At 38.2% G+C, this 17690-nt stretch overlaps 1 protein-coding gene across 1 annotated transcript in view; it reads right to left on the bottom strand.

Moving 5' to 3' along the window:
* The window catches only part of PPA1 (inorganic pyrophosphatase 1), a 39422-nt gene that overhangs the window by 18280 nt on the left and 3452 nt on the right, over nucleotides 1–17690 (bottom strand). The window contains exons 3-6 of the mRNA XM_028511992.2: nucleotides 8990–9043; nucleotides 7842–7961; nucleotides 5955–6041; nucleotides 5027–5153 (exon numbers count right to left, since the gene is read on the bottom strand). Coding sequence (XP_028367793.1) covers nucleotides 5027–5153; nucleotides 5955–6041; nucleotides 7842–7961; nucleotides 8990–9043 — 388 coding nt within the window. The remainder of the gene's footprint in view (nucleotides 1–5026; nucleotides 5154–5954; nucleotides 6042–7841; nucleotides 7962–8989; nucleotides 9044–17690) is intronic.

Here is a 17690-nt window from a genome sequence, read left to right as displayed (position 1 = left end):
CATAAGCATAAAGATTTGTGACCTTGGATTTGGCAATTGGTTTCTTACATATGACACCAAAAAGCAACAATAAATTTGATAAATTAGACTTCATCGAAGTGAAAAACTTGAGTGCCTCAAGAACACCATTAAGAAAATGAAAGGACAATCAACAAAATGGAAAATACAGACAAACCATATATCTAATAAAAGTCTAGTATCCAGAATTTATAAAGACCTCTTATAATTCAATAATAAACAGATATACCAAGAATGACTATAATAAAAAAGATTAATAACAAGTGTTGGCAAGGAAACAGAAAAACTGAAACCCTTATGCACTGTGGCGGGACCATAAAATGGAACAGCTGGCTTTGGAAAAAAGTTTGGCAGTTCCTCAAAAGCTTCAACATAACAGTTAGCATATGACTCGGCAACCCCACTCCTAGGTATAGACACCCAGGAGGATCAAAACCGTATGTCCACACAAAAACTCGTACAGGATTGTTCGTAACGGCAGCATCATTCCTAATAGCCAAAAACAATCCAAATGGCCATTCGGAGATGAACAGGTAAACAAAATGTGGCACACACCACACAACGGGGTGGGGTTCAGCTGTAAAAAAGAGTGAGTACTAACACATGCTAAAACATGGTGAACCTGGAAAACATCACACTAAGAAACCAGATGCAAAAGGCCATATATTTTATGATTCCACATATGTAAAACAGCCAGAACAGGAAAATTTGTAGACACAGAAGGCAGATTAGTGTTTGTCAGGGCCTGGGAGAAGGAAGAAATAGGGAGTGACTTCTTAAAGGTACAAAGTTTCCTTCTGGAAGGATGGAAATGTTCTGGAACCGGTTAGTGGTGATGGAGGTACACTAATGTGAATGTACTAAATGCCACCAAATTGTATACTTTGAAAAAGTTAAAATGAATTTTGTGTTAGCTTTACTGCCAAAAAAGGGGACTAAAGTACTGAGCATGTAACAATAAAAATGAACCTGAAAACATTATGCTTAAGTGAAAGAAGCCAACATACTATCACTTGAACCCATGTATGTGACATGTTCAGAACAGGCAAACCCACAGAGACAGACAATAGGTTAGTGGATGCCAGGGACTGAAGGAAGTGGGAACAGGGCATGGCTGCTGGTGGACATGGGGTTCCTGTCAGAGTGATGAAAATGTTCTGGAATAAACAGTGGTGATGGTTTTACACCCTAGTAAATATATTAAAAACTATAGGATTATACACCTTAAAATGGTGACTTTTGGATTCAAGTCAAGAGGGCAGAGTACTAAAAGACAGTATTGGCATTCTCCCATGACCATACCAAATGATAACTAAACTACAGAACAACCATCATTTAGCTAACATCTAGCTAAACAGAACTCCTATAACTAAGGGGACAGGGGCAGAAATGCAGAACAGCCTTGTCCCATTCCCATGTGTGGCATTTAAAAATTAGGAGGGGTATCTCAGCTATGGGGGTCCCCCCTGAAAAGCAAGGATATGCTCCCCATCTCAGCAGTGTCCCAACTGCACACCAAGCCCCCTCGCTCAGGGTTCTAATGCCAGGAAGAGAAGCCCCCGTAATTGCTGGTCGTGAAAACCAGATTGTGGAGCTCCACGTGTCCATCTCAAAGGGCCAGACGGGACTTACTCAGACTCACTCTGAGCTCCAACACTCAGGCAGCAGCCCAAAAAGCACCAGGGACATACAGGGAGCAACTGAATTGTCTGGCTTTGGGGTAGGGCCTGGAGGGGCAGCTTTCTCCCAAACTGAAGTACCCACAGAAGCCATTGTTTCTTTGCTGAGCCATCCCCCTGCAGATGCAGCTGGAGGCCTTGGTAGGGTGGGATATCTGAGCCTTTATCAACCTAACACTCTGCCCTGGTGATTTCCTGAGACCCACTGCACCTGGCAGGCCCACCAAGCCACTTCCACTGGCTTTTCCAAACAATCTATCTTGGCTCATGCTGTCCTAAATTTTCTCAAAAGTTCACAAACCCCAAATAGGCAGCATCTGGCCTGGCAGGCCTATACCTCTTGTTAAGTGGCCTCATGCCTGGCAGCGACAGTAGCAGCTGGACTCAGTTCACAGCCTGGCCTCTCTTGGGCATGTCCAGGCCCAACACCAGGAGCAGCCATCGGCAGATCGCATTGTAGCTCATGCTGAGTGGCCCCAGGCAGGGCACTGTCTGTGGCTGACCTTCACCTACACCTCCCGAGAGGCCTCAGAGCCACCATACCCTATGGCCAACTTCAGACCTCGCCAGGGTACCACCCAACTACCTACACAAGTGACACACTCAAGGAGTGGACTCAGCAGACACCAGAGCCCCACCAAAGCAAGTTCTGCTCCATGGGGTCAGCCCCTGCACAGCAGCTCCTCCACTGTAGTTGCAGCTGGTCCTTGTGGCCTATCGGTGTTGGCGTGGGGAGAAGAGCTCAATCCCTCCCACTGATACACCAACCGCAATCCAGGCTCAACTATAGTGGGAAGGTACACAGCCCACGTGGGAGCACAGCTGGAGCACCTGGCTCAGGTGGTTTGAAGACTATGTCACTGGGCCCTATGGGAACCCTACTATATAAGCCCACCCTACCAAGACTGGAAGACACAGCAAATCTACCGAATACACAAAAACAAACACAGAGAGGCAGCCAAAATGGGGAGGCAAAGAAACATGTCCCATGCTCAAGAAAAGGAGTGAGAACTTCAACAGCAGAAAAAAAAATGACATAGAAACCATAAAAAAGAACACATCAGAAATGAAGAATACAATATCTGAAATGAAGAATATACTAGAAGAAATCATCTGTTGAACTGAAGCAGATGATCAAATCAAATCAGCAATTTGGAAGACAAGGTAACAGAAAATACCCAAATTAGAGCAACAAAAAGAAAAAATAATTTTTTAAAAAATGAGGAGAGTTTAAGGGACCACTGGGACAACATCAAATACAACAACATCTGCATTGTATGGGGACCAGAAGGAGGAGACAGAGCAAGGGACTGAAACCCTATTTGAAGAAAGAATGACTGAAAACTTCCTTAACCTGGTGAAGGAAAAAGACACACAAGTCGAGGAAACAGAAAGAATCCCAAACAAGATGAACCCAAAGAAGCCCATGCCAAGACACATCATATTAAAATGCCAAAGATTAAAGACAAAGAGAAAAATTTTTAAAGTGGCAAGACAAAAGCAGTTAGTGACCCATAAGGGAGCTCCCATAAGATTGTCAGCTGATTTCTCAACAGAAACTTTGCAGGCCAGAAGGGAATGGCAAGAAATATTCAAAGTCACAAAAAGCAAGGCCCTACAACTAGGGTTACTCTACCTAGATAAAGCTATCATTTAGAATCAAAGGAGAGATAAAGAACTTCCCAGACAAGAAAAAGCTAAAGGAGTTTATCACCACCAAACCAGTAGTACAAGAAATGGTAAAGAGTCTTCTTGAAGAAGAAAAATGAAAAATATGAATAATAAAATGACAATAACTACATATCCATCAATTAATTTAAATGCAAATGGATTAAATGCTCCAAGCAAAAGATGTAGGGTGGCTGAATGGATAAGAAAACATGGCCCTTACATATGCTGTCTACAAAAGACTCACTTCAGATGAAAAGACACACAGACTGAAAGCAAAGGGATGGATAAAGATATTTCATGAAAATGGAAACAAACAAACAAAAAAGCTAGGGTAGCAATACTTATACCAGACAAAACTGACTTTAAAACACAGGCTATACAAGAGACAAAGAAGGCCCTGGCTGGTGTGGCTCAGTGAACTGGGCACTGGATTGTGAACAAAAGGGTTGTCAGTTCGATACCCAGTCATGGGACATGACTGGGTTGCTGGTCAGGTCCCCACTGGGGGTACTTGAGAGGCAACCATACGTTGATGTTTCTCTCCTTCTCTTTCTCCCTCCCTTCCCCTCTCTAAAAATAAATAAATAACATCTTTTTGAAAAGAGAGACAAAGAAAGACCCAGTAATTCCATTTCTGGGTATTCAACCAAAGAAACCCAAAACACTAATTCAAAAAGACATATGCACCTATATGTTCACTGACGGATTATTTACAGTAGCCAAAATATGAACACAACCTTAGTGTCCATCAGCAGATGAATGAACAAAGAAGCGGTGCATATACACAACAGGATATGACTCAGCCAAAACAAGAGAATGAGATCTTGCCACCTGAAAGAACATGGATGGACCTAGAGGGTACTGTGCTGAGGGAAATAAATCAGAGAAAGAAAAATGCCACAGGATTTCATATATATGTGGAATCTAAAAAAACAAAAGAAACAAGCAGAATGAAAACAGACTCTTAGAGAGAACGTTTCGATGGTTGCCAGATGAGAGGGGACTCGGGGGGAGGGGTGAAAAAGGTACAGGGACTAAGAAATAAAAATTGGTGGTTACAGGACAGTCACGGGGATGTAAAGTACAGCATAAGAAATACAGTTAATAATTGTGTAATACCTATGTATGGTGTCAGATGGGTACTAGATTTATCAGGGTGATCACTTCATAAGTTATATAAATGTCTAGTTATTGGGTTGTATAGCTGAAACTAATATAATATTGGACATCAACTATAATTAAAATATAAAAAATTATTAAAAATAAAAAAGAAGCCCTTAGGGACTCTACAGTGTGGTCCAATAAACCCTTCTGTGATGATAGAAATATTAAGAACAAAAATTACTTTTTATGGTATATGGATTAAATTTCAATTAAAACAGATTTTTAAAAGTAAATGACTACAGCAACTGAGTGTGAGGACGAAAGGAGAAAGCAGTAAACACAAACTATCAGATTTTTTTTCTTTCCTGGAATGGAGAAAGTTTACTTAGAGAAGTTCAGTATTAGAAACAACAATTTCTTTCCATGCTTTGTCAGATGTTTTGCTCCTTCGCTCTTTAACAGTCTGAAGGCATGAGTTTACAATTCTGTCATTATAGGTTAAGTGGTGCATCAGATGTATGCACAAAGACTTCAGGCGCTTTACATTTTCTTACCGTTATAATTGGCCGCATCAGGATCATCCACATTAATGGCAATCACCTTCCAGTCAGTTTCCCCTTCATCAATCATAGCCAATATGCCCAGAACTTTCACCTTGACTATTTCACCTCTTGCACATACCTGGGAGTCAATAATCACAGTCAGGACAATACTATAGAATAAAACTTTGGAAGAAAAGCTTTGCTTGGTGGATAGTAGGAAATAAGGAAGATGCCAAGTTTCTACAGACTCACCTTAAGACTGTTCCTTTAAGCAGTTTTTAAAAAACTAAATGAGTAAATGCCTACCAGTCTTTTCAAAGTTGAAAATGTACCTTCACTACTTATAGGTCCTAAGAGAATCAGTAACATGATCCAGGATAATTAATATTTTTTAAACTATCATTGTTTGTGCCAAAGAATGAACCCTCCATAATTTGTTCCAAATACATATTTTAACATACTTTCTTCCACCTCTTCTTTTACAGAAGCCACTGAGTTAGATGTCATACAATATGACTGAATGACTTAAGAAACTGAATGACTACTTTTTTGTTTTCCCAAGCCTGATAAATATCATGAAGACATGTAACTACAGTCAGAATCTTAAAGCACCCCCACTTTGTAGGGGAATCCCTTGTACTGAGATGAAATTTGCCTCCTAATACCCTTCACCTACTGACTGACATCATCTGCCTTCTAAAGCAATGCAGAGCATGTCCACTTCTTCCACACATATGTAAGTCACATATGCACACATTTTCTAGGCTAATTTTAAATATACAAATTGCAATTATACAAATACACAAGCGCTTTAAATAAAATGGAAGTTTCTAATCACCCAATGCGACATCATTATTTGTAATATTTTTTAAAGTGTGAATGTTATCTATTTCATTAATATCATCTGGGCACTAAAGAGAAACATTTCAGATTCCATTACCTTGCTTCCAATTTCACAGACATCAATCGGGTCATTGTCGCCACAATAGCCAGTGTGTTTGTCATTGTGTCCTGGGTCTTCCCAAGTCTAGAGGGAAGAAAGACTTAGAGCATATGGTTCCTATATGTGCCACTGACCAAATGGGTCGTGCTGACATTAGAAGATAACATCACATGAGACCTTCTGAAAACACAGTAACCTGCAGCTATTTGTTCTCATTTAAAAAAGTCCTTATTCATATCTAAGAATCTTAACTACACACAATAACTTTAATTAAATGCTAAGGCTCCTATTATGCATAGAGCGCTACACTAAATTTAAGCTTTAAAATAGGTAATGGTCCTATTTAAAACCAACAAAAATCAACCACCTAATAACTGAGATAAATGCAGACACAGATATAGGCCTAAATATTTACTTTAAAAATATATTAAAAGGAAACTGCTTTGAGGAACTCTTGGTACTTATTATCTTCTACTAACTAGATTTTCTTTAAAATACATTTCCAAAGCAGAGGTTGGTAGGCAGTAACACTGCAACAGAAACTATGTGTTCTGATGGTAAAAGTGTCACTTCTGGCCAGGAGCCAAAATTAAAAAGTTTAATTAGGACTTTTTGAAGTTTCAAATTGCTGGCTTTCTTTCCTGCTAAACTGCAAGGGAGTCCTTGCAGAGCAACTCATAAAAGGACAGATGGCCTATGTTTGCCAAGAAGCGCAGTTTCAAACATAGCTGTTGTTTTGGCTCTTTTCTCCCCCAATCCAGAACTCATTTCTTGGATATGTTTGCCTACTCAGCTGGGATACGAAGGGTGACAAAGAAGACCAGGTCCCACAAAGCCTAATCCAGCCTACAGAAGAATAAGAATTTCAGCGTTTCCCAGATGGATGATATTTCAAGGCTGAATACTAAATCAACTGAAGTACAAGGTGTCTGCCTATAATTAAGGCAAACAACTTTATAATTACCTAACAAGCTAGATAAGCTCGACCTATGTTTGGTGACAGATTGTTTCATAGTAGATTCCACTTAATAGGCTTAATGGTTAATAAGAACAAACCATTTACCAACAGGAAAAAAATTAATTGGATGTTTTGTGTAAAAATCCTGAGGGCCACAGCATTATCCTAGCCAAACCAGAATTAAATCCATCATTCACTCATAAAGGACCCCGACTCTAGTGATTCTTTATTCAAATGTTACATAAAGACCCACTGCACACTGGCATAGGGCTGGGGATTAATTCGTAAACCATGCAGGCTCCCCCCAACACGCCCCGAGGGTTGACTGTTCAGGACAATAGAACCTTATTCTTACTTAGGACAGAGGGCTTGGCTTAAGGAAGGAATCAGGACTCTAAACATAAAGGTCAACAGCTGTGTGAACTAAGTGCTTTCTTCCTCATAATAGCCACATGAACTAAGTACTATTACTAACTCAGGGGGAGATATTCATGTCTCAGGGAGGAAGAAACAGAAACCAATTAGGTAACTTAGCAAGTGGTAGCCTTGGTATTTGAACCCTAGTCTGTCTGGGGCCAAAAATCCATGCTTTTATAACCACTAGCCTATACTGTCTCTCTTTATAGATTTGCCACTCATTCTGTAAAAAAAGAATTTGTATAGTTTATAACTAGTCTCTATAGAAAGATAAATATTTCAAAAAAGAACTTTCAAATGTGAACTTCAACATTGTAAACAATTACCTTTCAATTTATCTTGAAAGTTATTCAAGGAAGTATTAAAATAGTTAATTACCCATTATGTTTTTTAAAGTCTATTCTAGCAAAACCTTTCTGAAGGTGTTTAAATCTTTTGTTACTAACAGCAGTAGGTTAATTGTTTTGTAAGCTAAAAAGTACATTTCCAGCAATCGCACAGAGGCATACCTGAGGGATGGCACCGTAGTTCCAGATATATCCTTTATAAGGGAACAAATTTGCGACATAACGGAGTTTTCCTTTTTTCACATCTTGTTTAATTGGGTTTAAAGGCTCCTTTGTAGCAATCTGAAATTAAAAAATTTCTAATCATTGCATATTTGGAAGTGAAATACTACTCAAATAAAGGATATGCAGAAATTACTTATGGAATGCACACCTCCTAGTTCCACTGTAATGATGTATTATACCCCTAACGTTTTTATAAGTTCAAATAAAAGTTTCTCCACAGTCAGCCTTTAAGTGGAAAACATTTGAAGTTATGGAAACTATCAAGAAGGGAAAAAGAACATTTAGTAATTCCAGAGAGCAAAAACTAAATTTACCTGGAATAAATCCTAACATTTGAGAAAATATTTTTATTAAAAAGGCAAAATAAATATTACCAAATTCAGCTTTCCTTTAAAGCATTTAAAATTACTGAAATCTTTGAATGTCTATTACATGCAAAGTGGGTTACATTCAAAAAGCTTAATTGATACAAAACACATAATAAGTATCCCTAACAAAAAGCCAAATATTTACTTAGGTGTCATCAGAAGGAAATTAACAAAACGTAACAGAAATTCTAATAAGATCATTTGTGGCTGGGGTGGCCAAGGAAAGCCTGTTGACTCTGTGAAGTCACAACAGATCAAAAAAGAACAAGACAGAGGAGGAAAAGATAATTCCAGGCTTTGGGAACTCCAGAAGCGAAGGTATGGGGGAGGTAAGTCTGTAGCACATTTGTATATTGTAAACAGTTGAGTTTAGCTGAGGCACAGAGGTAAGACTGGAAGGCAGCGGGAGAAACAACTGGAAAAGAGAAAGAGGAAAACCCTGGGCTTTAGCTGTTTAACCCCTGAGCAAATCAGTGTGGTTAGATGAAAACCACCATATTTTGCTGTGTATAATGGGTGCTTTTTGACCCAAATTTTTGAGGGAAAAATACGAATTAGCATCATACATGCGTATAATGATTACATACCATGAGTATAATAATGACCCGTGTATAATGTGCACAAAAATGTGGGTGCGCATTATATACAGAAACACATCATATGCGGCAAAATGCGGTAACATCCTACATCTGACTATCAATCTAAGACAAAACATACCTCCATTTTTGCATTAGACCAGCGTGGTACTTCAACCACCATGTGGAACATATCCTGAAAAACAAGGGCGGATGGTCACAGGAGCCAATGTGTTCTCTTCAATGAGGTGCCCCAGTCCCTCCAAAGTTAACTGCTCATTGTTTCAGATCTCTGAAGCCATAATAAAACAGTTGTGTGAGTATGTGTGTGGAAAGAATATTTTCATAAAGAAAGGAAACAGTTTCTAAACATAACAGAACCTGTATCTGAGGAAGTCACCCTTCAAAGCTATCATCTCCAAAGCCCATTCATTTCCATTGTGACTCTGCAAGTACTCGAAATGGCTTGGATCGCCTATTTCCGAGGTAGTTTATCAGACAAACCCCAAATCAATTTAATTACTTTGTCATACTTTAGTTTTAGCCTCAAAGAAAATTACTTAGCTCGATCACCCACGCTATCCTCCCAATTTGGTTTGCTTACTTGGTGTTTAAAAACACAACAAAAGAAAATCACAGTCATCTCATTTTGCACACCTAAGTCACATACCAACTTGACCTATGGTGTTTAATTACAACTGAGCTTTAAGGAGTCAGAAAATTATTTTTACCAAGGAATAAAACTTTAAATTCAGTTTTTCAGTTTACAGCCTCTATAAGAGGCACACAAGAAGCCAAGTCTGCAATTACTCTATTATAAAATGTGTACTTTTAAAAGTTTATTTCAAATGAAAATCACAATAGTTACATAACTTCTTAGATTTACTTCTTTGCTAGTTTGCATTAAAAAACAGGGACTTATAGAACTGTACACCTGAAGCCTACATAACTTTATTAACCAATATCACCCCAATAAATTCAATTAAAAAAAGGACTGATGAGCAACAGTAAATCAAAGGTTTCAAGTCAATAATTACCTTGCTATTTTTAACGAAGCAGAAAAGCTACATAGATTTATGTTCAAGAGTGTAAAACTTCTGCCACTCATCTAAGTTCTTGGTTAAACCACGGGTGACTAAAATATGTTCTAAGCCTCTTGACATTTATTTGCCAACAACACAAAAACTACAAAGAATGGAGATAATATTTAAATCCAGGACTGAATAAACTGTTCTATCTTTGTAAAGTAATAATGGATGGTTTTAGAAACATGAACATGAATTTAAGTAAGTACATGAATGAAAGTAACATGAATTTTTGAGGGTAGTTTACAAGAACTGCATCTCTCTGCATCACTTTGGCATTAAAATATAGGACCTGTAGATCCACGAGACTGGAGCAAACAAAGCAGGGGCTTTTCCAGTCTCCGGCAGCAATACACTAACAGCTCACAAGATGGGGCTGTTACTTCGTGGGAGGTTAAACCAAGCTGAGACAGACAAGGGGACTGGAGGTTAATTTTTTTAAAAGAAAATATTATAAAATGAATACACTGCCTAGAAAAAAAGTAGCAAATAGAGCTGAAATCACTAATTCAAAGTTTGAAAACTACACTAAACACTCCAGGGGAATGAAATGGTAAATATACAGATCTCAAAACCACTTTACCTAATATTACAAACCTGCACAGCTAATGGAAACCAAAACAAAAAACAAAACCACCAAAAAACATCATTAGCTGAGCCAAAAATAGCAAGGAGTATCCTGCAAGAAGCCACATATACAACCGATTCATTTGTTTCAACAAATATTTATTGAACACTGCAAGTATGTGCCAGACACTTCTAGGCACTGAAGACCAGCAATGAACAGAAGAAAAGCTTTTACTTCCATAAGGGTTGAATTTCCAGACCAGGTCCTTCTAGCTCATTAGGCCTCATGCTACAGCTTGGGGCCCACAAACCTGCTGTGGATGAGGGACTAGTCTGTAAAATGAATGTTTTAACACATTCTCAACTGTATGTAGATGCTGTAGTGATTACAGTATTCTTGATAAAAGCAAAGCAAAAAATGTGACGTAGCTTTTAGTTATTACTTTCTCCATTAATTATCACAAAGAAATGTGCTTTTAAATAGTTTGATATAAAAAGAAGTTTCTCATATATTAGCAGGAACTACTACTATTTCTCCTGGACAACATGACTAATTCAGGGAGTTGCCACTAGGTGAAAGTGAAACAATTTTCAGAGCAACAGATGTGAGAAGTTCAACCAATTATCCATTGCCAGAAAAACTTCTACTTTTAAAACCCGCATTCTCATTGGAACTCTTATGCACTAGTGGTAGGAAAGTAAAACGGCACAAGTCTCTGTGGAAAACAGCATAGCGGTATTTCAAAAAATTAAAAATGGAATTATTATATCGTGCATTATGGACATGGCTGACTCAGTCTTGAAGCTAATCTGCCATACTGACTCTTCTTCCCCCATTTGGGAATGTACACTGAAACTCTGTAATGAGCCACCCTTGACCTCACCTGTCTCTTAACCAGCTCTGACGCCAAAGCCCCTGGGCAGCTAGTGGCCTCCCTCCCCTTATACACTCTTCTCTCAGCACCCAGACTCGGTGTTTTTAGCTGCAAAACACTGTGTGGAAGGCATGGGGGATACCCATGTTATCTTGCCACCACCTAAGACACACCTCATATGTAATTTCTCTTAAACGCAATGCAGTATTCGAGTTGTTGGCCTGTCTCCAGTCTCTTGACCTTGGAAAATTTGATGTAATATACAGGGTCCGGCGGAGGTAAGGTTTGCTTGAATGTGGTGGGTATAATAATTTACAATTTTAATTTGAACACTTCCCTAAAATGTCATATGGTGTGCTTGAGTGTGATATTGTTATGTTACAGAATTACATGCTCATGATTTTGTAATAAAAAAAAGGGGGGGTGTTATTTGTGCCAGACCCTGTATGTGATCTAGCAACGACACTTCTGGGCATATACCCAAAAGAACTGAAAATTAGGGTCCAGAACAGATATTTGTACACCTATGTTCAGAGCAGCATTACTCTCTGTAGCTAAAACATGAAAGTAACCCCAGTGTTCACTGGTGGGTAAATGGAAAAGCAAAATGTGATATATACATGCAATACTATTCAGCCTTAAAGGGAAGGAACTTCTGACACATGCTACAATGTGAATGAACCTTGAGGACATCATGCAAAATGAAATAAGCCTAGGCACAGAAACACAAATACTGTATGAATCCCTTACACAAGACCCTGAGGTGACGGGGCTGGGCGGGGGGACGGGGAGTTATTACTGTTCAATAGGTACAGATTTCAGTGTCACCAGGTAAAGAGTTCAGGAGGTGAAGGGTGGAGGTGATTACACAATAATATGAATAAACTTAATACCACTGAACCGGATACTTAAAAATGGTTAAAATGGCAAATTTTATGTTACATGCACTTTGATAATTTAAAAATTGGGAAAGAAACACATTATAATATTCCCAATGCTTATGTACTTAAAAATACTGAGACAAGATTTTAGAAAATTTAGTACCACCCAGAAATTCATACCTTTTTCCTTTAATCCTAACTGGTTTCAACTATTTCTTAGCTCAACTCTGAATTTATGGTTTTATTAGCCCCATCGTTAGGACTTCTCTGAACTCCACGTCTATGCTTTGGATTTCCCAATCCCTGCTCCGGCATCAAAGCCCTCAGATCCCTGTTTAGAGTTACAGAGAAAGGAAAACAGCTTAGGATCCTTAGCAGGTTGATTTTGACAGGCCTGCAGAAGGTGGGGAAAAGGCAAACTACAGATTCAGCTCTGACTTCCCAAAGTCGGAAATATAATAATCATTTAATCAAAAAAGAACGTTAATATTAAAGATGTCCAAATTCAAAGGAGATTGAAAGCCTAACAAGCTTAAATTATAACATTGCATTAATAAAAAAGATTTGAAATAAATTTTAGGGATAGAAGAAATTTAACCTATATCTTTTTATTTTTTCAGCTTTATTGAGGTATAATTGACAAATGAAATTATAAGACACTTAAAGTGTACATTGTGATGATTTGACATGCATATATATTGTGAAAGGATTCCTTGCCCCTCCCTGTCTTATTAATGAACATACCCATCACCTTACATATTTATCTTTTTTGGGGGGAGGAGACATCATTTAAATTTTATTCTTTTAGCAAATTTCAATTATACAATACAGTATTAATCAACTATAGCCACCATGTTTTACATTAGATCTTCAGATCTTATCTTATAGATGACAGTAGGTACCCTTACCAACCTCTTCTTATTTCTTGCACCCTCCAGTCCAATAACCACCATTCTATTTTCTGTTACTATGACTTTGACCTTTTTTTTTAAGATTCCACATACAAGTGGTACCATGGCAGTATTTGTCTTTCTGCCTGGTTTATTCCACTTAGCATAATGCCTTTCAAGGTTCATCCATGTTGCTGTAATTTTATATATATGTATATAAACGAGTATATATGAGACATATGAGGAGGGACCCCCCCCCAAAACCCCCAAAATTATCTTCTGGAGGACAGGCCCTTTGTAATACAGACTTTCCCCAGTAGGTGAGTGTTCTAGGAACCCATCTGTATCAGTGTACCAGCTGGTGTTGTTGTGAGAGGCCGTGTTAGGCTTCAGTGATGCAGTTTTTGACCAAAAAAATGGCATGCTCCACCACCTCCCCATGCACCACTCTACCTATTGATCCAGTCTTGCCCTGAGCAACTTTTGTTTCCCAGGATGAAAAAGGTCCTCAAAGGGAAATATTTTTGTCCAAGTGGAAGATGTGAAACAAACAAACAAACAGCAGAAGCACTAAAAGGCATCAAAATTGACAAGTTCAAAAACTATTTCTGAGCAGTGCAAAAACATGTTGCTAGGTGTATTGCATCAAATGAAGAGTACTTTGAAGGTGACTGAAGTTTAAACATGTAAGAATGAATAAACAAATTTTTACAAATAAATTCTGGTTTTGGGGGGTCCCCCCTCATTTATATATATATCACATATGATATATACTTTATTTACATTACATTTTTCGTATCCATTCACCCATCGAAGACACAGGTTGTTTCCACATCTTGGCTACTGTGACTAATGCTGCAAAGCACAGGGGAGCACAGACAGCCATCACATGCTGCTTTCACTGCCTCCGCGTTATATGTGAAAGTGGATTGCTGGGTCATACGGTCCACACATAGTGAGAACCCTGTATCGGGATCAGGCTTGCAACTCAACTGATTAAACAGGAATACTATAGTAGCATGGCGATCTCAGGTGCCATCTCCAAACTTTGTACTGAGACTTTGCTACAAGCACATTGTATGCATATTTAATCATCACAACTTAATTTTTTGATAAAGTTGATTAACCCCAGACATTATGATTAGAATAGCTGTTTTCAAATTTCAGTTATCTTAAAGCTCATCTGAGGGGAAAAAAATAGGAGTTTATTCTTTAGTTATGACAAGTCAATGAAGTTTCATTGTTATTAGTTTTCCTCTATGTTTCCAGTTCTAACTTTGGTCTGGAGAATGCAAAACGAAAAGATAAACAAAACCACCCAGAAAACCCAAACATGCTACATAAATAACAACTTGGGGAAGACAAACAGTGTTTATATTATGAATTCTGTGATATTTTTAAAATTTCAATTTATGGAGCTGTTTATAAAAAGAAGTAGAAAATTCAAAAGAAAGCAAGTCCGGTAAGAAAGTGAGTAATCTAAAAAGCATCCACTTGAGAAGTAAAAGAAATCTTAAAAAGTTTGGGTATGCAAACATAGTATCTTTAAAAAATTAAGAATGATACCTATAGCAAAAAATATTCTGCTATATTTCTCAAGCATCAACCAACCCAGTTGATTAGAAGCTTGACTTTTTTTTTTTTTTAGGAGAGAAAAGGAACACAGCTCCATTATTTATATATGCTCCCAACAGTAGCCTGAAAAACAAGTAGAAGCCTATATTGTGAGAACTAGTATAGTATTTAACATCGAAGTTTAAGATGGAATAGAAAAATACCAAACCTCTAAAACTAAACAACAAATCATAATATTTGAATGCTTTCATATTTAGATAATATTTACCCATTTCAATTTGTGGTATGTTTTGGATTTTTAAAATTTCTGGTGTATTACTAATTTTATGTCTGCAGACATTCTGAGCTACAGGTGCTTTTTATATTTAATCCCCAAATAGACCCAAGGCAAAAGACTTTTTTTTAAAGATTTTATTTATTTATTTTTAGAGAGAGGGGAAGAGAAGGAAAGAGGGAGAGAAACAACATCGTGTGGTTGCCCCTCATGCACCCCCTAGGGGGCCTGGCCCACAACCCAGGCCTGTGCCCTGACTGGGAATTGAACCAGCCACCCTTCATTCAGTTCACGGGCCCACACTCAATCCACTAAACCACACCAGCCAGGGCAGGACATTCTTATAATCTTGAAAAAGAATCCAGTGAATCTTTGTCTTCTTCTATCCAAAGGATTTGGAAATAATCCTAGTAGAGTTATAAGGATTTCCAGAATTGGCTGGATTGATTACCTAATGGCAGATAAACTAAATTGAATGCTTTCCACATTGAAAGGTCCTGACTTGGAATAGGATAAGCCTTTGGCATTTTTCCTTGGCAGAGCTGATTTAGGTTACAGGTCCTTTCCCTCCTAATCACCTATCAAATGGATGACCATATTAGGAAAAAGGTCTATGGTTACACACACAAAAATGTATATAAATTTAATCATATTGGAATATTTTAAAATCACACTCTTCTGTAACCAACTGAATCAATCTGATCTTTTATTTAGGCTACAGTCCAAAATAATTTCTGTGTACCACACCCTTACTTGTTTTATACACCCTGAACTTCCTTAAAAACAAAACAACCCTTTCCTACTTCTCAGGCAGGAATCTGAAGTGAGGTTCACTGAGGTCTGGACCACCAGTGAAATAGAGCTGTTGCAAGCGCTTGTGCTTTTGAGCCAGCTTTGGCTCAAAATGAAAATACAAAGTCTTCATCTGAGTAATCCCAGGTTACAGTATAGACACAACCAATCCAGTCTGAGACTTTAAGGGAGTCATAATACTTGGAGTGAAGATGTTTTCCATGAAACCAATGTAGTCTGTTTCCTATTCTGATATAACTTGAAGCATCAATAAGATAAGAATAATAGCACAACTGCTATCATTCTGGCCCTTGGCTAGAATATTCTCTAATCACTTATTGCTATGGTCTTACTGTGTCTCCGCAAATTTCATAGGTCAAAATCCTAATCCTCAAAGATGATGGTACATTATGTGGGACCTTTGGGAAATGGTTAGGATGTGAGGATGGAGCCCTCATGAACTCCTTTATGAGGGATTAGTGCCTTATAAAAGAGGCCCTGCAGAGCTCCCTAGGCCCTTCTGCCACGTGAGGCTACACAGAGAGTTCTGCAGACAGAAGAGAGTCCTCACCTGACCAGGTTGGCACCCTGACCTCAGACTTCCAGCCCCAGAACTGTAAGCAATACCTTTCTGCTGTTTATAAGCTATCCAGTCTGTGGCATTTTGGTACAGCATCCCAAAGGGACTAAGACACACACACACACAGCTATACAATATATATCAAGAAAATGTCTCCTTCCTTAGTACATCTGTAAGCCAAAGTACCATCACTAAATGTAGGGTCATCATTTTATAACTCTTCACTACTCAAAATGGTCTGAGATGTTACTGTAAAGTACTTTCTTGTACATATTAATTATACAACAAAAACATTCAAGCTACCAAATGATGGCAGTTCAAGAGGGAGGAAGGATCCTGCAGTTCCTATCAACTCCCAGGACACCAGATGTAACAAAATAGGTTTCTGAGTAAATACAACTTCGAGACTCCTGCAGGAGAACACATGGCAATTAGAGGTCCTCCTGTAACTGTGGCATGTAATTGGCCCGGGCTGTCTGTGCCACTGCTTCCAGCTGGAGCCCAGCTCAGGCAGGCTCCCTGGAAGTGACACACGGGTTGGACCTTCTGCCAAGGGCAGCAAACTTCCTGGCAGAAGTAAAAAGAATTTGTCTATTTTTCTCTGATAGTCAAGCACAGAAAAATAGTAAGACACCACACACGAACAAAATTCCATCTTTACTAGTATTCCCGATGTGCACGGGAATGTGATGGTCACATGTTTATGTACAGACATCTAGCTAAATAAAACCAATAACCTATGCAGCTTTTATAACTCAAAAAGATTTGTACTCACTGTGACTCAAGCTTCTTGACTAAGTGAAAAAAAAAAACCAGTTTAAGGTAGAGAAAAGAATCAAACATTTGTCCTTTTGTCATTTCCTAAACACAGTGCAAACTTCTCCTATTAGAAAGGAGGCTAAAGAACTTCTCAAATCTGTACAAGTAATGTGGCTCTTTATAAAAAGAATAGAAAATATAAAAAGGCAAAAATGAAAGGAAAAACAAAGAGTCACTAGCAATTAATTCCACCTCCCAGGAATCATGAATATTTTGAAATATGTAGTTGTAGACTTTTTCCTAGGAAAGTAAAGATTCTTACTACTTTGTGGCAAACCTGTCAATCTGTGCTAAAGTTAGATTCCTTTGGCTCACTGGTACATGCAAGAACAGGTATCTCTTTTCAGAAGTCTGTGGACTTGCTTTTATTAACTCTACTTGTAGACCTTAACTCTACCAGTCCACTAAAAATACTGAATTTTTCTGTATTCACTGAATAATCTCATTTATTTTTACTGTTTAGTAAATATTTCGAAGTCCAAATTTTGAGCTGGCTACTTAATTT

This window comes from Phyllostomus discolor, chromosome 5 (genome assembly GCF_004126475.2).
Source record: "Phyllostomus discolor isolate MPI-MPIP mPhyDis1 chromosome 5, mPhyDis1.pri.v3, whole genome shotgun sequence".
NCBI lineage: Eukaryota > Metazoa > Chordata > Mammalia > Chiroptera > Phyllostomidae > Phyllostomus > Phyllostomus discolor.
Note: the sequence above shows the minus strand (reverse complement) of the source record. Positions and strands in the feature narration are given on the sequence as shown.